Raw genomic sequence first — 20,536 nt, forward strand, 5'->3', positions numbered from 1 at the left:
TTAAACATGTTCTTTACTTTTGGTATTTGCAGTATGTGAAAATGCCCCCTACCCCCACCCCAACTTCATATGTGCCAACCCCCCACTCCCACCCGAGAGGTATAAGTGTAATTATTGCTATTTTAAGTGTAAAAAAAGCAAAGTGTAATCGCTATAGTACGTACCTGAATTAAAGCACGTATGGGTAATATATTTTTACTACTAACCTAGTTACGAAGCTGGTCAATTTTTTTTAACAAACGGCAAATTCCATATGGATTAGAACCAGAATACAAATACAAAATATACTGAAAAATTATTTATATTTAGCACTCTTTAACTATTCTACATGTGTAAATTTCGGTGAATGATGTTTTGTTTTTAAAAATCTGCAATGAGGTCAGGTCACGGGCACTTGATTCATAGGAAGCGTGTTATCATTAGTTTGCCCATGTGGGTCAGGCACTCAGATTGCTGTACTACATTATTCTCGTATACTTCTTTTAAAGTTTGTAAAGTGGTGTTGATTTGTCGTTTCTTCTGATCAGACATGTTTTGAAGTTTGAAAAGATCCATATGCTCTAACATTTTCCGTCATATAACAAACACAAAGCCTAAGGTGGCAGGGTCCAGTTTCGTAAATTGGTCCCTGGCAATATTCTTAACTTAAGGCTATGGTGTGACTTTTTCAGCTATTATTGTTTAGTATTTATAGATACGGATATATTTGTGAACTAGGTGTTTTGGGCTTGTGTTGTTCTTGAAATTGATGTCAGGCATGTACACCTTCCATAGTTGCTCTGCAGTATGTTGATAGTGAAATACCAATAGTTGGCTAGGAAGAAGAGCTAGCCTCCCATAGCAGTAGACACGTGGGTTCAAGGCAACTAGAGTATCTCAAAAACGGCTTGGATGACAACTATTCTGAATTGCATGTATAAAATAGGGGTTGGGGTGCATAAACCTCTTCTGCTGTGAACTGCCATTGACTTCTCTGGTCAAGTGAATACTATTCTTATGCTTTGTTTTAATATAGGTATCTAAAAATATGGACCTTTTTGACCTCACTTGTGTATTTGATTTTTTATGATTTTTTATACTAGGTCGCTGATTGCGGCATTAAATTTGTACATAAAAACTGGACCCTGCCCCCCTAAAGTGTTTAACTTTACATCTGGCGCCATTTTCTTAAAACTACCGACTAGTTCACAACTTCATTCGGTTATAAATAAAATTAATCTGTGCGGCAAAGTTTACATTTGAGAAAACCGTCTAAACTTTGAAATACAGTATACAGTTGTTTTAAATAGCAAATAAGGCAAGAACTTTTACGCTATTCTCACGCAGCAGTCACCTTTGTAAGAATATACTCAAATTTGTATCAGCTGAATTAAAGAGATAATAATAAAAATGACAAAAACTTTTTATTGCTTCATTTTGATTTTTTTTTTTTGATTTACCAAAAAGGCGTAAACCATATACAGTCTAGCATAATGCGTAATTTGGTGAGAAATAAAGCGTAATAGTTGGCATGTATGCAACTTAAATTCCCCAACTGCCGTGCTTCATAAAGTCAAACTTCATTAACCAGTAGTACTGAGATTTAGACCAACAAGTAGGTCTCCGCTGTTTTTTCCACTCTCAGAAGAAGAAAAAAGCGGAGACCTACTTGTTGGTCTATTATGAGATTTGGTTTTGCTGGGCTTTGCTAGCTTCGCAGATGGGTCATCCTTCCGTGAATCGAATACATTTCGATATTTTGCCTTCAAAAAGTAATCCCTGACTATTTAAATAATCATGGTTTACGTTTTATATCTGCAGTAAACTCCAGCTCCAAGGAAACGTTGCAACACAGTGACTCTTACCGTTGCTTACAATTGACTTGTCATACATGTAGTTATTATATAGTACACGTATAACAGGTAAATTGTAAGCAACGATACGAGCCCCTATGCGTAAACATTCTCACTAAAGGCAGAGGCATGATACATTTTGTTTTGCAATATGCATCTACATGTACCAATCTGAATTGTATCCTCCGGTGTACACGACGCAAATAAGCCTGATGGTCTCTCCCACGAACATCACTATCACATAATTGCTGATCGACTGACCTTTCAGTTACCCCGGATAATCAGCTGCCAGAAGGATTGGCTAATAACTGAACACTAAGCAAAACTGTACTGTTTATACAAACTACAGGTTACAGTCATGTATATCTTGGTGTTGATGAAAGGTTTCTCTATCTCGTTTTGTTCCCCAAAATTCATGAAATCTTTTTTTCTTTTTCTTGTCTTCTTTAAAACACAGCTGTATAACGTGTCAATATGGCATGTATTTTATATACTTTGCCCATTCTTTAATTTATATAAATCTAACCTGTTCTTGATATATTTTTATGCTTTTCAAGTTTTTAATATTTTTACTAGTTTTTTCCTTTTTTTAATGAATTAATAGTCGGGATATGCATATTGTTCCCCTTAATGCATGAACCCGCCCCAATTTCCCAAACAAAATTAAAACCCTTAATTGGTGTAGAAGTCTAAATAACATGACACTTAAGAAACATCCATAAGAAACACAAGTTGTGGTGTACACTGACTATTCAGATTGAGCAACCTTGGTAATTGGGTAAAAATTTACGAATAATCTGTTAACTTTTCTACCAGTTTACACCATGAATCACACCCAGGACTGCAGAGAAGCACGCGTGGTATTTGTTATTTCGCTTTCTGTTGTTGTTTCTTTTTTGTGAGATTTTTGTTGGTGTTTTTTTTTTTGTTTTTTTTTTTAATTAGCTACCTGGCTGAACGCATACGCATCTGCAAAGCATATACATATGTACATCCCGATTTAATGTCATCCTTTCTATTTTTGCACCAGGTCTTAGGCAAAAGTCTGGACTGGGTTACACAGCACACTGCCCCATTGGGGAAGGGGCTGCGAGGGCTAAATTTGTGCATTAGTTGCACAGGGACATGTATCGTTGCTTACAATTTACTTGTCATACATTTACTATATAACTAGTAGTTATGTAGTACATGTATGACAGGTATATTGTAAGCATGAACGGCGTTTGGGGTGGCAAGTGGGGCGACCGCCCCAGGCACAGCTCTTGAGGGGGCCCCGCGCTTCAGGCCTAAGGTCGTCCTTATGAATTTGTCAAGCTATATTCTCCGGAAAATTGGAAACGCTGATACAGGCCGCACATAGTGCACGCAAAAAAAAAAAACTAAATTCGTGCGCCAAATCGCGAAAGTTGATCAAGTCTGGACATAATCAGTGTTTGCAGTAGCATACCAATCGAGATACCGATACTCTGGCCCCGCGCGGTCATTGTCGGCCCTAGGCCCCTCGTACTCCTAACGCCGCCTCTGATTGTAAGCAACGATACGAGCCACTGTGATTAGTTGTACATTCTTGGTCAAGATTTTGCATTTAGCTCGTTTGGTTTCACATTGTAAAAGTACTGTTATACCTGGAATAATCAAACTTGATGAGGGGGTGCATCTTTATGAGTATTAGGCAACAACAAATGTGTTTCCTATTGCACTAGTTTTAAAATTAGGATAGGTAGGTATTTGTATAATTACTAGTATATCTAATTTACTATGCACTGAACTCAAAGTACTGGACAAAACCGGCTCAGTGACATGCACAAATAAGTATTGGGATTTGTTTTAAACCTGAGGGGGAAGAAAGGCTATGGTTGGCAGGAAACTAAAAACTGGGAAGGCCGGACGACTGGAAACACATTTTTGGGGCGTTACAACTTCATCATAAATATAAGTCACCGTTACCTGTGATGCGTTACTGTCTGTGAAGTTCTATGTAGCCACTGTTATGCGTTGGGGTGGGGTGCTCCCAATATTTTTTTGAATTACTGTGGAATTCCCACCCTGGCTCGTTTTTGTAGGAAGTGAAATTAGTGATAGAGAGAGGTAAAGCTCCGAGCCCCCAGTCAGCAATACCGACAATTAAATTATTAAGAACACAAGGGTGAAATCCAAAAGAATAACAATTTAATACAAATTAAACGATTAAGTTCTCAACCAATCTGATTCCTCTCGACCATGTGACAACCTATTTCATCACGTGATTTTAGTGTGAGATGACTTTCCCCTGTACTTGGTTTCTACTCATCTGTGATTACTAAGCCAACTGCTTTCCTCCTTCCGGCGTTCTCCGATTCTTCCTGTCTTCTTCCCCTTTTGTCTTCTTTTCTCCTCCTCCTTTTCTTTCTCTCTTTCTCCTTCAACGAGGCTTGTTCCCCGCCTACTCCTATTCTCTATTTCTCCTTCAACGAATCTTGTTCTCCGCCTACTTCTATCCTCTATTTCGCCTTCAACGAAGCTTGTTCTCCGCCTACTTCTATCCTATCTCTCTGAGACTCGGGACTTGACTACTCTGTCCCCAAAAGCTTCTTTTACGAAGCTTTCTGTCCTTAGAATGTACAAAGAGTTTTCCCGCCAAATCACGAGTGGCTCCCTCGGAGTGAGTATATTCTGCTTTACCAGTACGACGGCTTACAAATCACTAATTCGTTATTAGTCCGAATGACTGTTAAGTTCTGGTTCGAATTGATGGCCCCACCCTTCCTCAGTTCTGATTGGATATCAATTCTACCCCCAGTCGGTACAGTTTAACAGACGAGCCTCAGGCCATCTGTCAAAGCGGGGAGATTTACAATAGCGTTGAGGGTCCTTTGTTCTCAGAACAAAGCTTGCAACATCTATATGCTAGTGTTAACACCTAACGGGGGGAGGGGGGTCTTGTACAAACAAAATCACCACACCAGTGCAGGGTCGACATACTCATTGCGCTAACCCATTCCTTTCTTCCTGACTTACGTAATCGCGGGCAGGCGAACGTGACACTGTCTTTGGATACATTTTGCAGTGCAAGTTTTTTTCTTACGCTATAATCGTTGTAGAATCATCAAACTATATGACTGTGTGTACAGTTGATTATATTAGTGCTACAGCATTACTGCAAAGGAAGGTCACCACGACCTTTATTTTACATTATACGTGCTCAGAGCCTGTAAAGATCGTGCATTGTGTCCGCTTCAACAACTGCGATTTTAAATTTTGCACAAATTAGGCACAGATCATACCAGCATGAAGAGCTTTTAATGTTTACAAATGATGCTAGTCAAATGAGCCCACCGTTAGTAAAGCTAGAAAAAGCAAAATTCTTTAAATGAATTCCTCTCCAAAACAGGTTTAAAAGTTTACATTATTAGAGGGAAAAACTTTGGTACAAACTACATTAATCTGCTTTCAAATATGGCTACTGTTACTAAAAGCAGAAGGTCGCTGTTACTATAAATTGAAAAACATTTAAGTTACATCTTCTGAAGGAACTGGAAAACAGAATTTGACCAAACTTGACAGAAAGCTTTCTGGCATAAACATCTTTAAAATTTGTACAAATGCCGCTATAATGTGGGTACGTGAGAAAGCTTGTCAGTTTTTTCTAGTGGGTCTGTGGTTCTTCCCGATTTTTTTTCTCAGGGTTCTTCATCCACCAGTTATAGACCTACTGGCCGACATGTATAGTCTATCTTGTGCTGAAAAATGGCGTTAAACCCTACAACAAGGACAACAACAAATGCCGCTTATCCGCCATCGAATATGGCCTCCAAAAATATTGTGAAAAAATACTTTTAAACAACTATTTTTCTAAACACAGTGCGCAATTTGACCAATTATGACAGAAAGCGTCCTGGCATAATGTCCTTTCAGATTCATACTAATGATGTTGATCTGTCAAAGTCACAATTACTAAATATAAAGAAACGTTTTATCAACTTCTCAAAAACTGTTCAACTGCAGCAAACCAAATTTGAGAGAGAGAGACAGACAGACAGACAGATATACGGACATACAGACAGACAGAGAGAAGGGTGAGTAAAGGAGAGAGAGAGCATCCTGGTATAGATTGCTTTCAGATTTACACAATTGATACAAATCCACCACTAAACGCAGAAAAACAACTGCTTGAACAGAATTTGTCCAATGTTAACACGAATAATCCTAGCATTGGGGCCTTTCAATATTTGACAATGCTGATCGGTTATCAAAAGGCATGCGCACAGACAAGCCAGAAAAACAACAAAAGAAGAAGAAAAAACTCAGATAAATAAAAACAAAGCACAAACAACCCAAACTAACACCCCATCCATCCCCCATTAAAACAAAACAATATAAACATGCAATCAGTGACAATGGAGGAATTTCTACAGAAAGTCCTATTTATGCATATATCTTTTCTTACTGTACTTTTCTTTGAGTATTAGGCAAGGCCTGAAATTAGGGATTTGTTTTATCACTAATCTATAGGATCACTACGATCAATTTGTTGTATACTGATCTAAACTAAATTTCACTGATCTGAATAAAATCAAATTGAAACCAATTAAGTTTCTAATTTAACACATGTTCTTCAATAAGTTCAACTCATTAACAGCTATATGTCACAAACAAGACAGATGAATGTTCATATTCACTTCCTTCAAGGCCGGATTATGTCAAGTGTTGGGGAGGGGGTGTCACAAAATTTAAAAAGTTCACCGACTTTCTTCGAAAGGGTACCAAAGCAAAAGTCTATATGTCTATTTACTCAAAGTGTGCGTAACACCCAATAAACGTGCACAAGAATAAAACGATGGTCAAATTTCAAGTGACAAGTGACAGTACATTTGTGTGTGTACGTTTTTTTTTTTTTTGTAAGGGCGGGGGAGCGTGGTGGTGGAAACCCTGGAAACTACCATCTCCTTGATCCGGTCCTGTTCGTTATCTTATTCCTCATACGATCTGGATCCTGAAGGCCATATCCGCCTTCTGTTTCTTGGTGGAACTGCGTACAACAGCTTGGTTGCATCTCTTGGTTTATAATTCTCCATGTTTAGCGAGCTGTGGAGCACCATCGTTAGTTTGAAAGTTTGTACAGTCATTAACGTTGGGCCCTGGGTAGCAGAGTGGTCTAAAGCATTCGCCTTTACGGATCACTGCCATCTCATCTTTCTCCCTGTGGTTTCAAGTCTCTGGGTCTGTCAATTTGGATATGTAAGAAAGCTTGCAAGAAGCTTCCCGTAGGTCAATGGTTTTTACCTAGGTTTTCCAAGAGCTGTTCCTCCACCAAACATACTAGCGGCCACGTATATCCTATCATGTGCTGAAAAATTACGCTAAAGCCTCAGACAACATCTTCAGTCATTAAAAAACAAATACTCCACATATTTCAATACTTTTCCAAATACTCAGCGCAGAAAGTTTACAAAATCACAAATTTCCTCTATGTTACTTAGCCAATCGTATGATCGTATGCATTTTCTGGTGCTTTCTTCTCTTGATCACATTTATAATCGCACATTGTCTTGTCATTAATTTTGACGTTTCGGCGGCAACAAACATTGCTTAAGTTTTCACATTTTCACGACAGTCACTGTACTGATGGTTTATCAACAACAATATATGTATATAGTTCATTTACACTTTGAATCATCGTTAAACCTGTACGAAAACTTCAAAACTTACAATTATTCAGACATTTGTTCCGTGATAGTTTATCTATCAGTACCACGGTTTGCTTTCGTAGAAATGATGTGTGTTGTGTGTTGTGATGGCTTAACACTAACCTCTTAATGCTGAGTGCCAAGCGAGGCAGCTGTTAGTACCATTTTTGTAAGTCTTTGGTTTGATTCTGTCGGGGATCAAACCAAAGACTTTCAAAAATGGTACTAAAAGAAATGAGAAAATAAATGTACGATGACAGAAAATGGCAACAATGGCGAATATAATAAAAATAGTAACGAGGACTTTGTATAGCGCCTAATCTTTAGAAGCTCTAAGCGCTTTACAAGATTAGACAACACCTATAAGATAAAAAAAAACATATAATAATATTATTACAAAAACAAACACCATGAAATTAGAAAAACATTTAAAAAAATATAAAAAAACCATGCTGAGAATATTTCAATAAATAATCTTAATATTAGTTAATATTTTTTTGTCCTTAATACCCATGTATGTTTTCGTTAAAGCTTCTTGGCCATAACAACGATGCAGTTTTCTACCATTCTGAAAACCATGCAAACTGCATATGATACATTTATGACAGGGTTAGAAACGTGTATTACTGTTTTAACTATAAATTACGTAAATGTTAATGTACCCAAAAGAACGAAAAAAGAAAATGTCATTAATTTCAACAGCTAAATTGATAATTATCTCATTAATGGGTTTCTATGGGGAAAACAAAACGAGAAGTGGACGGAGATAAGAAGTCACCTAAATTTATTCATTAGACTTCGACAACAAATAAGTTGCATAAAGGGTTTCAGTTGATGTTGATGTTAAGAAAAAGAATGGTATTTTTAATGGATATTAAAGTGTGTTCGGCAATTGGACATTTTGTTGTAAATTGTTATGCATAATGGGTATATTTACGAGATTTAGACAAGCTTGAAGCATTTTCTTTACTGCAAGGCGAGGCATAACACTCAAGAAAACTTACAAAAATTGTGTCATCAGTTACATGTTATCACGCGATATCCTCAAAATAAAATTGCCGCTCCGAAAACACCTGACGCTTTGAAACTGATGTCACGAGGGATATATATATATATATATATATATATATATATATATATATATATATATATATATAGGGCAGTAGAGAGTGATCACGGGCCCTGGGGTAAGAAACACACAGGCTCCTCCTGGTACTTGTTAAAACAAAAAAAATCTTTAATAATATTAAAAAGTATTGTTCGGCCCGGTCCCCGGGGATATATCTCGGTTTTTGCCCAACCCCCCACTTGTCGGCCCCGAGTGTTGGCAATGACTAAATATACAGGCGACATTTATACTGAGGAGAAGAAAAAGTAATTATTTAGTACAATAGGTTTACTCGTGCAATTAAATTTATGACAATATATCAATAACAATTATTTTCAACTATGACGATTGTTTTTCATTGATGTATAGTAACACAATAGTTTTTTGACAATGGCAATCTTTAAATAATTTGTCTGTTCATTTTATTAAAATAAGTGATACTTCTTCAAATTCACCAAGCAAGCACTAAAAAAGCTTTTGTGTTTGTAAGGTTTTATAAACCTAATTGAGTATCCCTCCAGGACACACGGTACTAATGGCATGGAAAAATTGGAACCTACCTGGAAATGGGTGACCTAAAATAAAGTATATATGGGTTAGGCTGACCAGGATTGGTTAATAATGTAAGTTATGTTGTAGGAAAAAGAATCTTTTGAGAGCTTATCCTAGTTGTAAGTGACAAAATGGTAGAGACATTGTTTTATTGATGAAATTTAAGTCCTTTGACAGTCTTGAGTTTAGAACACTCATTACTAAAATTAGCACCTGACTCTTTGGTGCGGAATTGAAAGCATATGTTTCAAACACATGCAGGTCCAGAAAATGCCGCGGCTCATATCGTTTCCAAAAGCCGACATCCAAGTTTTATCTATACTGATAAATATATGTTTGATCCTAAGCACTCAAAAATATTAAGTTTTTTAATTTTTAATAACATGGTGTTTGGATAATTTTACTATGGGAACTGAATTAGTACCGTGAGTCCTCCAGCAAGTTATAGAAGTCGCCTGCGAGAGGCGACAAATCGTTTAGTCGGTATACTTCTGTATTGTTCGTTGAGTCGACCACCGCGAGCACTTCGATAATCCAGCAAACCAGTAACCAAAATATTTATCTTGTTATTACGGGTCGTCTCGCCAAGTAAACTAGGCTAATTCCACGTGCGTGAAGACTGTTTAGATAATACTCTTGATGCGTGGGATAATATCTCTTAGTTTCCTCCGCGGGCATTTACTGTACTTCATTAAAAGCAGGATATTGGTAGGTATTCATTTAACAGAATAAACAGACGTGGCTAAATAACCATTAAAACGAATGAAGTCTCAAGTTTTATTTGATACATCCGACAAAATATCGCCTATTTGACTGTTACAATAGCACGGGGCGGTAATTTTGTTACTGCTTCAGTAGACCAAGTAGATCTCCGCTTGTTTTTTTCTTTTGTTCCCCTGACATTACTTGGTAGCGGAGACCGACCGGGCCGGGCAATATTTAATGCTGAAGTTTTCACCCTCCGATCATTTCTGACTATTGGACGCTCGCTAGTAATTAATAAATTTATTTCGACTGACCTTGGTATGCAGGTGGTAAATAAAATCCCTCTTCTTTTAACACATGGCACTGAATCCCTCAGAACACTCACTTTTTTAAATCCTTGTCAGAACAGAACACCAGTGTATAAGTCTATTAATGGCTTTAAAAAAAATAATTGCTGATACGTGGAAAGCAGCATCACCCCAAGGCAAGAACATCCCCTGCCAGGGTTCTTACGGTCTTTGACAGGTTGTGAAAAATGAGGTAGCATTTTCAAGGGCTTGAAAGTTTGGGAAAATTGAGCAGCTTGCCCTGAAGTCTTTACAAGTCCTTGAAAATTGAAATAAACCCAAACATTTTAATTTCTTTCCATGTCCAAAAAAAATATTGTCCAAGGTTGTTAAATTTGGATATAGTTGAGTTTTCCCGGTTTCTTTCTTTTGAAATTAGGAAATCAATTATAGTTTTAATTTAATAATTAAACAATATTGTAGTATTTTGCATTCGTTGTTTTCTCATATAACATAACTTGTATACAAAATGTCAGTGAAAATAGGCCTTGGAAATCTATGTGGTCTTTGAAAGTTTGGGAAGATTCTTTGAATTTTTCATTCAGAATTTTGTATGAACTCTGCCTAGAAACCTTCTAGGACTCAAAGTACTAATTCAGTTCAAATAGTAAACCAATGCAAACACCATAATATTTTATAAATTTAAATTTCTCAGTGCTCATGATCAAACCTATATTTATCAGTATAGATGAAACATGGATGTCAGCTTCTGTGTAGAGAAAAAGATATGAGCCACAGCATGTTCTGGACTTAATGTGTTTGAAACGTGCTTTCAATTCCTCACCAAAGAGTCAGGTGCAAATTTCAGTAATGAGTGTTCCAAACTCAAGACTGTTAAAAGGCTGAAATACCATCAACAAAACCATGTCTCTATTTTTTTTTTAAGTTTCAACTGGGATAAACTCTCAAAACATTTCTTTTTTCTAAAAAATAACTTACATTATTAACTAATCCTAGCCAGCCAAACCCATATATACTCTATTTTGACCCTGGTATGCAGACGGTAAATAGAATCCCACTTCTTTTAACCCATGGCATTAAATCCCTCAGAATGTTCACTTTTTTAAAGTATTAATCGTTGTCAGAACAGAACACCAAGGTATACATCTACTAATGGCCCCCCCTTTTTTTTTTTAAATTGCTGACACATGCTTGGAAAGCAGCATCTCCCCAAGGCAAGAATAACCCCTGGCAACTCTAGTGAGGACCAATCATATCACTATGAACTTACTATGCAAGGGGTCAGAGCTGTGGTTAGGTAAAGCTCTCATGGCTGACTTTTTAGAGACAGAGGCAGACACCAAGTTGTAAATTTGCAATAGAGATTAATAAATAAATTAAAAATAAAATCTGTAATGCACTGTCAAAATATGCTAAATAATAATAATGATAATAATAATTTATTATCGTTATTAGTATTAGTAGTAGTAGTATTTTCAGTTTTCAGCAATATTTAATATCTACAATAGTATTATTGAATAGCAGACATACACATACTTAAAAGCATATGTACGTACATGCATAAATACATACATGCATTTTAGTACATAACTACCTAGATCATTTTAGTCTGAACATTATTAAATATTGTTTTTAATGGTACACATCAATACAAGACAATAATGCATCCATCCATCCATGCATACATATATACATACATATGTACATACATAGGCCTCCTTGTACATCACATCATAAATTGATGTGAATTTGCTATAACTTTCTTCCTTTTGTTAAACTTTTTTGAGACTTTTTTTATGTGGGATGTGTATATGTCTGTGTTCCTTATGATAGCATCTGCTCTGAAATGCGGAAAAGCCCTCGGGTATCTTCTTGGGATTTTTCATAAGAGCTCATCGTCCTTCAGTAATCTGACATGATTCTATATAGCTTTTCCTTGAAAATTTTGATTATCCTGCCAGAAAAGTTTAGAATTCAGTCACAGTCTTAAAAATATTTTGTCCAAAACGTGGCAAATTCCACCAGCCAACTTGCTAAGCCTATCCATAGTAGCATCACTTGACTGATAACCTCCTGATTGTAAGTTTTGTATAAAGCTAACAAGTAAATATGAGCTAATCTGCAAAAGAGTTATATTTACGGTTGAACTAAAATATATATCCTCCAACATAAACATTATTTGGTTGCTTTCAAATTAGTGACTGCATAGTATTTTAGTCACCAAAACATCTTCCAATTTTATAATCAAGAATTACAGTTTGTTGCAGATACTAAATGTTTACGTATTGGTGCTACACAGAAAAATGCTGAAAAGTATGAATACCACAATACTATAGAACCCATGATGTCATAGAAACCTACCATACTATACGCCTTTTGTGCTTGAAACATGCTATGTTGATAAAGAGTGTCGGTGCACACAGTTCTGTTTGACATACTGTAAGATATTGAAAGTCCAATGCAGATTATTTAATTGGCATGGCAGACTGGTTTCTTGACATTTTTTTGTACTAATAGCAAATGTGGAAGGTGTATAATGTTTGTCATATGATTTAAGTATGATATACGAGCATTGGTGAGTATAACTCCATCCCATAGGAAGTAGGTCACTTTAACTTACTTTACTGTTTGAATTACTTTGGATAAGTATTATGTTTAGGTCCACATATTTGGCACTGAGCTGTGCAGCCTTGCATATATATATTTTATGGTTAGTACAGTTGCACCCCACCAAAGGTAAGACACTATGACTACATCTCACCTTTCAGTGACATTGTTTATGTGTGTTCAGATTGTCTTATGCATTGTTGGCCATGGAAGTGTGCAGTTTTATGTGTGAATAAAATCTAGGTTAGTGCAATGCCACCTTGCCAATAAATAGGTAACAGTGACCCACATTACAGGCTTCAGCAACTTTTGTTATACATTTAGATGTCAGCTTCTTAAGCACATTTGACTTCAGTATTATACAAAAATGGTAATAATAGACAATACATGTTCTTTGAAAACATTTAAAGTTCTATTATAGTTTTTACATTTATCTGTTTTGGGATGAATCATATATCCCTAACTCAAATCATATAAATGTAATTTCAGTCTGACACATAAATATATTTTAAAATCTTGTATAATTATAGAAATGTGAATGTTTATCAGAATATTAAAGATTTCAATGAACTAGCATGATTTTGTCACAAGAATCTGAAAAATATCAGGCTATAGTATATAAATCGTGGACCGAAAGGCCGAGGACGTAATGGATCGATTATGTAGTGGTCTGATTTGGGTAGGCCGAGTTCCTTATGGACCGTCAACGTTTATGGGCCGACTCTGTTATTGGCCAGTGAGTACCGCAGATACAAGTTTGAAACAAACTATAACAGGACACACCTCCAAACTTTCATCACGCGATGTATAACATAAAGTTAACACAGAACTGTGTCACCGCTTTCTTTAATCACATATAGGGGCCATTGGCTGTAACTTTCTTTCTCTTTTTAAGACGTATTTTATATCAGTTTATGGATACTGTTGATATATGTGAATTAATATTATAAGCGAACACAAGTCGGTCAACTCGGTAAAGGTGAAGGTTGTTTGTAGGAAACTGTGAAGCCAAGTTATTTAGCTGTACCAACTGGAACTAGACAGCGTCAGATTTCTCAGAAGATGTCAACGTTCCCCCATTTTGCTACCGATGCTATCCATGTGGGCCAAGAACCAGAACAGTGGAAATCCATGGCTGTGGTGCCACCAATCTCCATGGCATCTACTTTCAAGCAAAACGGGCCAGCAGAACATGCGGTAAGGACTGTGCACTTACCCGGTTAGGCCTGTTAGACATGTTGTTGGTTGTCATTGCGCCACAACATTTTGTTCATTTGAATGTCAGATCCTGCCGTAATTAAACTTGAATAGAACATATTTAGTCCTACAATGTAAGACGTATCGCATGTTATTTATGTTTTGGTAGCACTAGACCAAAAAGTAGATCTCCGCCTTTTTCTTTTCTGACATTATTGCCACCAGTAATGTAACCGCTTTAACCCCCCCCCCCCATCTGCTTGTTGGTCTACGGTAGTATCATGTGATACGTCCTACGTTGTAGCACTACAGTAATATGACCAATAGATTTGTTGACTTAAGTTAAGATTTGTTTTCTAAGTTTAGTGTAACATTTCTGATTGCCAGAATTGTGTCAGTAGTCCTACAATGTAAGACATTTTTATTTATCATTATGCTTTTGGATTGCCCTAAGTAACGTCTGACAAAAGCAATATGACTTAATTTGTAGAAAAGTGTCGATAAGGGCTGCCAAGTGTGTGAGATATTCCTGTAAAGTCGACTCGTCGTACCGATGTTAGTCAACATCAGAACATGCTACATAGAGCTGATATCAAGGTGTTAAGATGGCGACTCCAAAAATACAAATATCAGGCTGGTTGTCTTACATTATAGAACTACTTCAGGAGAGATTCAGCCCTTTTCAAGTTTGTCCATTTGTCAAGGAGGATTTGGCATTTTGTTATGATGTATACAACTATTCACAATTTTGTTAAAAAAAAGGATTTTTTTTATATTCTTACAAATAACAGTAGCTAGTATTTACTTATGTGTGAAATAAAAAAAAATTATGTAAAATAATTCACATGCTTTTCAATTCCTATATTTTCATATGTAATAAATATATCCTTTTATGGTAGATGGTGAATTACTGGATTTTCCCTGTGAAATAATTGTAACAATTCACTGGAGTAAACTATGATAATTTCACTGCTATGTTGATAACAAGCTAACGCATTGTTCAGCACATGGAAGAAAATATATGCTGCATGCTCAGTTCATGTCAATATGACTTACTTCAACAAAGAAAATAATAATAATAATAAATAAGACCACCTTCCCCATCTATTTTTTTTCTCTCAGTGCATTTGTAGGTACATTTCCTTTTGTTGGTCTAATTTAGTTGGGGTTAATCAATAGAAAAAACAGAAGAGAACAAGGTATATATCCAGTTTCTTAGGACTAATCATTAGAAAAACATCTAAACCCAGATGGTACATAATGGTATTTGCAGTTTCTTAGGACTAACAAATATGACTGACCCAAATATGCATTTTGTGTTGGCAGTGTAGGGTCTATACTTTTTGTAATTGGATTCGACCTTTATGCAAGTATTTACTGCAAGTAGCATGAATAGAATAGACTTCAGCCTGCTGGCACATTATGTACCAATTGATCAGGGTCTCCACTGTACTTGGGTGCAGGATATAAGTAAATAAAATACTGCATTTTAATTCAGATTCTTTGTAAATAAAAATAATTTATTTCTTGAAGTATTTCATGCCTTTGACAACCTGTACAGCATAGTGGCCATTTTCTTTGCCTTTGTTAATACCACAGGGTTTTGTACCACATAAGATATCCATGTATTTTCACATGTGAAAATAATAAGAATGGAAAAATATATAAATTAATTGCCAATAAGTCTGTATTTGACACTTAAGTATATAAAGATATATTTAACACTTTACATTTATTGCCATTGTTTGCAGGATGTATGAAAGTTTGTTCATCTGAGGCATGTCATGTTCCATGTACTGAGCAGATCAGATCTTTATATCCTCTCCAAAACAAGAGCAGTAAATTGTTTATCATCCTTTGTCAAACAAGACTGTTACATGAGGGAAGCCTGATTACCTGAGAGGGAGGCGTGACATTTTGTGAACAGTCATTGACACTTATTTTTATGAGGTTAATAGTATTGAAAAGTGACAGTTACTGAACACTTCACTGTTTATACATCAATAATACAACTGAAGTACAGCATAGACCCTTCCCATGTGACATGGGCATATAAGGGATAAACTAATGGCCGATCTTATTACTGATTTTAATATGGTGTGTTGTGATAGAAATAGATTATAATGTCAGTAAAAGATTACTAATTATTAAACAGTACCGGTATATACCACTATTTAAACCAGAGGTGGGCAAACTTTCCATTGCAAGTACCGCATACACAAATTTACACCTTGTCGCAGGCAACATAGTTCATTAAGTAAAATAATTAATATTTGAAATAGCAAAAACAAAAGGTTTTTCTAAATAACATCTAATTCATTTTCAGTTGTTAATATGTTGTTAATATTTGAAAACTTAAACTTCAAAAGAAGCACATTTATTTGATAAACAGAGTAACATAAACAGAGTGCGAATGATGACTTGTTCATATGCTGCATGAAAACCCTTGGCGGGCCGTAGTTTGCCCACCCCTGATATAAACAGTTACTAAATATTAAATGGTATATGCCAGTAATGTATGTAAAAGTAGCCCATCTGCTGATTTTGACACAAGATTGTGGGAGGCATGTATAAACAAACTGTCATTCAGTCTACCATCCAAATAAAATTGACAGAAACTTGTTTTCTGGTGACTTAAGTAGTAATCATCTATACTTATTTAAAGTACACTAAATACTTGTACCTGTATTAATACCTAGATTTGTGGATACTGTAGTCAAGATACAACTGGTTGTAGATACTGTAGTCTGGATCTGACTGGTTTTGAATTGTATTCCAGTTTTGTGGATACTGTAGTCATGATCCAACTGATTGTGAACTGCAGACCATCTTCAGTCTCAGAAGTAATTGTTATGTATATTTGATTTAATTTTTGTATTTAATGTAATTGTTTGTAAGTTTTAAAAATTTTTTTTATTTTTTATTTCATTATATGTCACAATAATGTAGTTCTGTTTATTAATAACTCTTCCTTTTTCCAGAAAATAGTTTGACCTTGACTGTTTATTTTAGTAAACACATGAGGCTGACCTTGTTCTTGACCTTAATTCAAAATTAGTAATTTATTAGAACACTTTATTATTAGGACTTTTTAGGAAAATTTTATTCACTGATTATTCTTGGATTATTTTTGGATTTGATTCTTTAAACCATAAGTTCATATTTTTTCATTTTACAGTATTTTTCCAGGGAAATAAATTATTGTATTTTTCAAGGCATGTTGTTTTCACTCTTTCTTGTGTTAGTGTTTATTCGAGCCTAAGCACATACCGTAAGATAATCTCCTGGCACAAATTACAATCTGGCTCTGAATTATTTCATACCTTTAAACCTCACAAATTTCAAACCATATCTTCTGTTGATGCAGACCTGAGCAGTTTGAAAGGTCATCAGGTGCTTTCATGTCTTAATGTCATATTATGTGCCACAGCAGAATGGGTCTCTGCAGTTTGCATATTGATGTGGTTTGTGCATGAGTATCATATATACTTACTTCAAGTCCAATTGCAAACTGTATAGATTCAGATCTGCTGATGCACATTGTGTTGGCAGATCTGGATCTGTGCAATTTGTCAGGAGTAATCAGTAGAACAAACCCTAATCTGCATGTGCATTATATGGCAGACCAGGATCTTTGTTGTCTGTAGTTTGACGTGACTTATAAGTGATTATATACAGTATGTACGGTATGGTTTACAGAATGTTATATCATCCTTATTGTCCAACTCTTGTTGTGACAGCAGATTAAGGTCTATTCTTTTCTGTGTGAATTACAGATGTACATGCTGTTTACACTTACCTGTTTCTGAATTCAGGGCTTTGAGTACTCTAGAAGTGGTAATCCAACAAGAAAGTGTCTGGAAAAGTGCATTGCTGCTTTGGAAGATGGCAAACATGGTAAGATAATGAAGTAGCCTTAAGTATGTCACTTAGGGTACAGTGGAATCTTAAGATTATTTTACAGACCTGCCAACCCTACTTAAAAAATTGGGAGAATACCGATTTTGGACATATCGCCCAATTCCCAATTTTTAAGAAAAAATCCAATTTTTTTTCTCAACTCCTCGAGTGAAAAAAAGCCATACTTTTTTGTACAAAAATATAATTTTCCATTTCCCTGTTTTTGTATCAGGTTTTCTGTGTCTGGTATGTTTGTTAGTACTTTACCATATCCTGCTTGATTTCTGGTTTTCATCAGCTAATTCATAGAGAGTGTCTTACATTTTGGTTCTCTTTATCTGACCCCATCAGCAAATCACAGCAACATAATGAAAATGTTTTTCAGCCAGAAGTGAAAAAAAGAAAAGATAAGAAGGTAACTGATGAATTTTCACCAGCCAAGAAAAAGAAATAGGAAAGAAATTATTGGAGTGATTGGGAAAAGCAGTTTGCTTTCATTAGTCCGTCAAATTGCAGGGTCTGCCATGCATTCTGCCAATGTTTCTCACAGCATCTCTCAGTATGAAATACGAGGTCTAGATGACATTAATAAACACAGTGCAAGATGTGTCGAAACAATCTGTTGTATCGTTTAAGAACCTGGCATTTTTCTCCAGCTGAATGGACGGAATCAACACTGATGATCTGCATAGAGTTTCAGCTTTACCAAATCTACAAGTACAATTTAGATGCAGAATTGAATGTGGAAAGAGCAGATCATCAGTGGGTTGCTCACAGGACAAAAGTGATGGATCTGGCCAACTGTTGTTTCCAACCCTTGGGAGATTAATGCTATCAATACTTTCAGTACCACACAGCAACAGCAATGCTGAGAGAGAGCATTCTCAATGGTCAGAAAAAAACAGAACTTTGCCAAAGAGCCAGCCTGTCAGCATCAACCCAGGAAGCTATTCTTGTTGAACTTTTGCAGAAATGCAAATCTGCAACATACAATGGACTGAAATAACAAAAGTAGACATCTTTGTCATGATATAGGCCTAGTTTTGAAACATAAACCAGATCTGTCAACATTGAAAAAATCAATATCAGGAAAATCACCATTAAAAATCAGGAGGCAGGGTAAAAAATCAGGAGGTGATTATATATATATAAGGTATGCAATTAACAGCTTGTTGTGTACACATGTTAGCATTAATCATAGTAGTCAGTCATGCATCATTGCACCCATTGCAGCAACTGCTTTAATGGTTCCAGTTGCCAGTAGGCTGGTTCATGCAGGTCTCTATAGTATGTGGGTAGAACACATAAAAATAACATTTTTTCTTCTTCTTTCGTTCTTTTCCAAATTGGCATATAAATGATAATTTTCTAAAGCAGAAAAGTGGCATATGTGGTAGATGGTCTTAAAAAAGATTATATTTTGTCCTACTGTGGGTTGAATCACATGTATGTTAGAGCCAAGTGAGCACTAATTATAATCATAGGTCACATGACTATTTACAGCTTTTGATATGTAAGGGGCATACATGCAGATGAACATGACTAATTTAAGAGATGTTTTCATCAACTTGAAAATAAAATTCTGCATTAAGTCAGAACAATCAAAGTTTTGTTCAGGCAGATTTAGATTTTATCAACAAGCCAGATAAGAACTTCTTTTTGAATACAGAAGGGGCCTGATCTGAAATTAGAGGGGCACTGGATATTTCTAAATGCTGCCATTACATACATTTATGCTCCTGTAGTTTCTTGACCTTTTATGTAAATAAAACTCAATGCAAGTTGAAAAAAGAAATATATATATATATATATATATATATATATATATATATATATAATATATATTTAAATATCTTCCTTTTCAGATAATAATATTGCAGTAATATCACTTTTTTTACAAAATTTATTTACGAAATATGGGTTAAAATTTTTAAAATATACTGATTGGCATCATGCACCAATAGGAATCTGCTGGCAACAATCAGCACTTGAAGCAAATTAATATCATAGCACATGCAGTCAGTTTGATTATAGTCACCTGGTGTTCACTGACTAGTACATTCTTTGATCTTTAATATCTAAACATCATTGAAAGGGTGTTAAATGCTTGCTTGTGTTTCAGTATTATGATTTAGTCCGGTTATGTTTGTTTGCATTTCAAAATTGGCTGTAATTATTATCCATGCTGCTGTCAATATGGTTTTTTCTTCTTAGCCAAATTCTTTTTAAAAAAAAACTAAATTTGCCCCATTAGTGTTCATGAAACTGTCCCAAATGTTGTGATTATTTTGAAATTCTGTGTAAATGCCTGAAATGTGCTTTGCCAGATAAATTTTGAACTTGAACCTTTATTTTGAATATTCAACTTGTCAGTGAGATGATCTTTCCAGATCTGTATAAAGCATGCTCATTTCAATAGTTTCAATTTTTCCAGGACTTGTGTTTTCATCAGGGTTGGCTGCCATGCAAACAATCACCTTCCTGCTTCAGCACGGAGATCACATTATCAGCATGAATGATGTCTATGGAGGTAATGTAAGGGTCATTCTAAGTATGCAGATACATATAGGGAGTATGAGGGAAATTGAAGGGTTTGAGTCCAAGGGATCATACTCTTTGATGAGCGCCCCGCCAAGCATCTACATACACCATATCACTTAT

The 20,536-nt window shown here is 35.6% G+C and overlaps 1 protein-coding gene across 3 annotated transcripts in view; it reads left to right on the forward strand.

The window, feature by feature from the left end:
• Positions 1–9,670: 9,670 nt before the first annotated feature.
• The window catches only part of LOC149807493 (cystathionine gamma-lyase-like), a 56,969-nt gene continuing 46,103 nt past the window's right edge, over positions 9,671–20,536 (forward strand). The window contains exons 1-4 of one of the 3 annotated variants that reach the window (XM_089967193.1): positions 9,671–9,866; positions 13,775–13,975; positions 17,791–17,872; positions 20,310–20,405. In XM_089967193.1, coding sequence (XP_089823319.1) covers positions 9,798–9,866; positions 13,775–13,975; positions 17,791–17,872; positions 20,310–20,405 — 448 coding nt within the window. In that variant the 5' untranslated portion in view covers positions 9,671–9,797. Of the gene's footprint in view, positions 9,867–13,362; positions 13,976–17,790; positions 17,873–20,309; positions 20,406–20,536 lie in introns of those variants that run through there. The other 2 variants (XM_089967175.1, XM_089967183.1) reach the window with 2 other exon arrangements.

Source organism: Sinohyriopsis cumingii, chromosome 1, assembly GCF_028554795.1.
Source record: "Sinohyriopsis cumingii isolate HCF-2022 chromosome 1, ASM2855479v2, whole genome shotgun sequence".
Taxonomy (NCBI): domain Eukaryota; kingdom Metazoa; phylum Mollusca; class Bivalvia; order Unionida; family Unionidae; genus Sinohyriopsis; species Sinohyriopsis cumingii.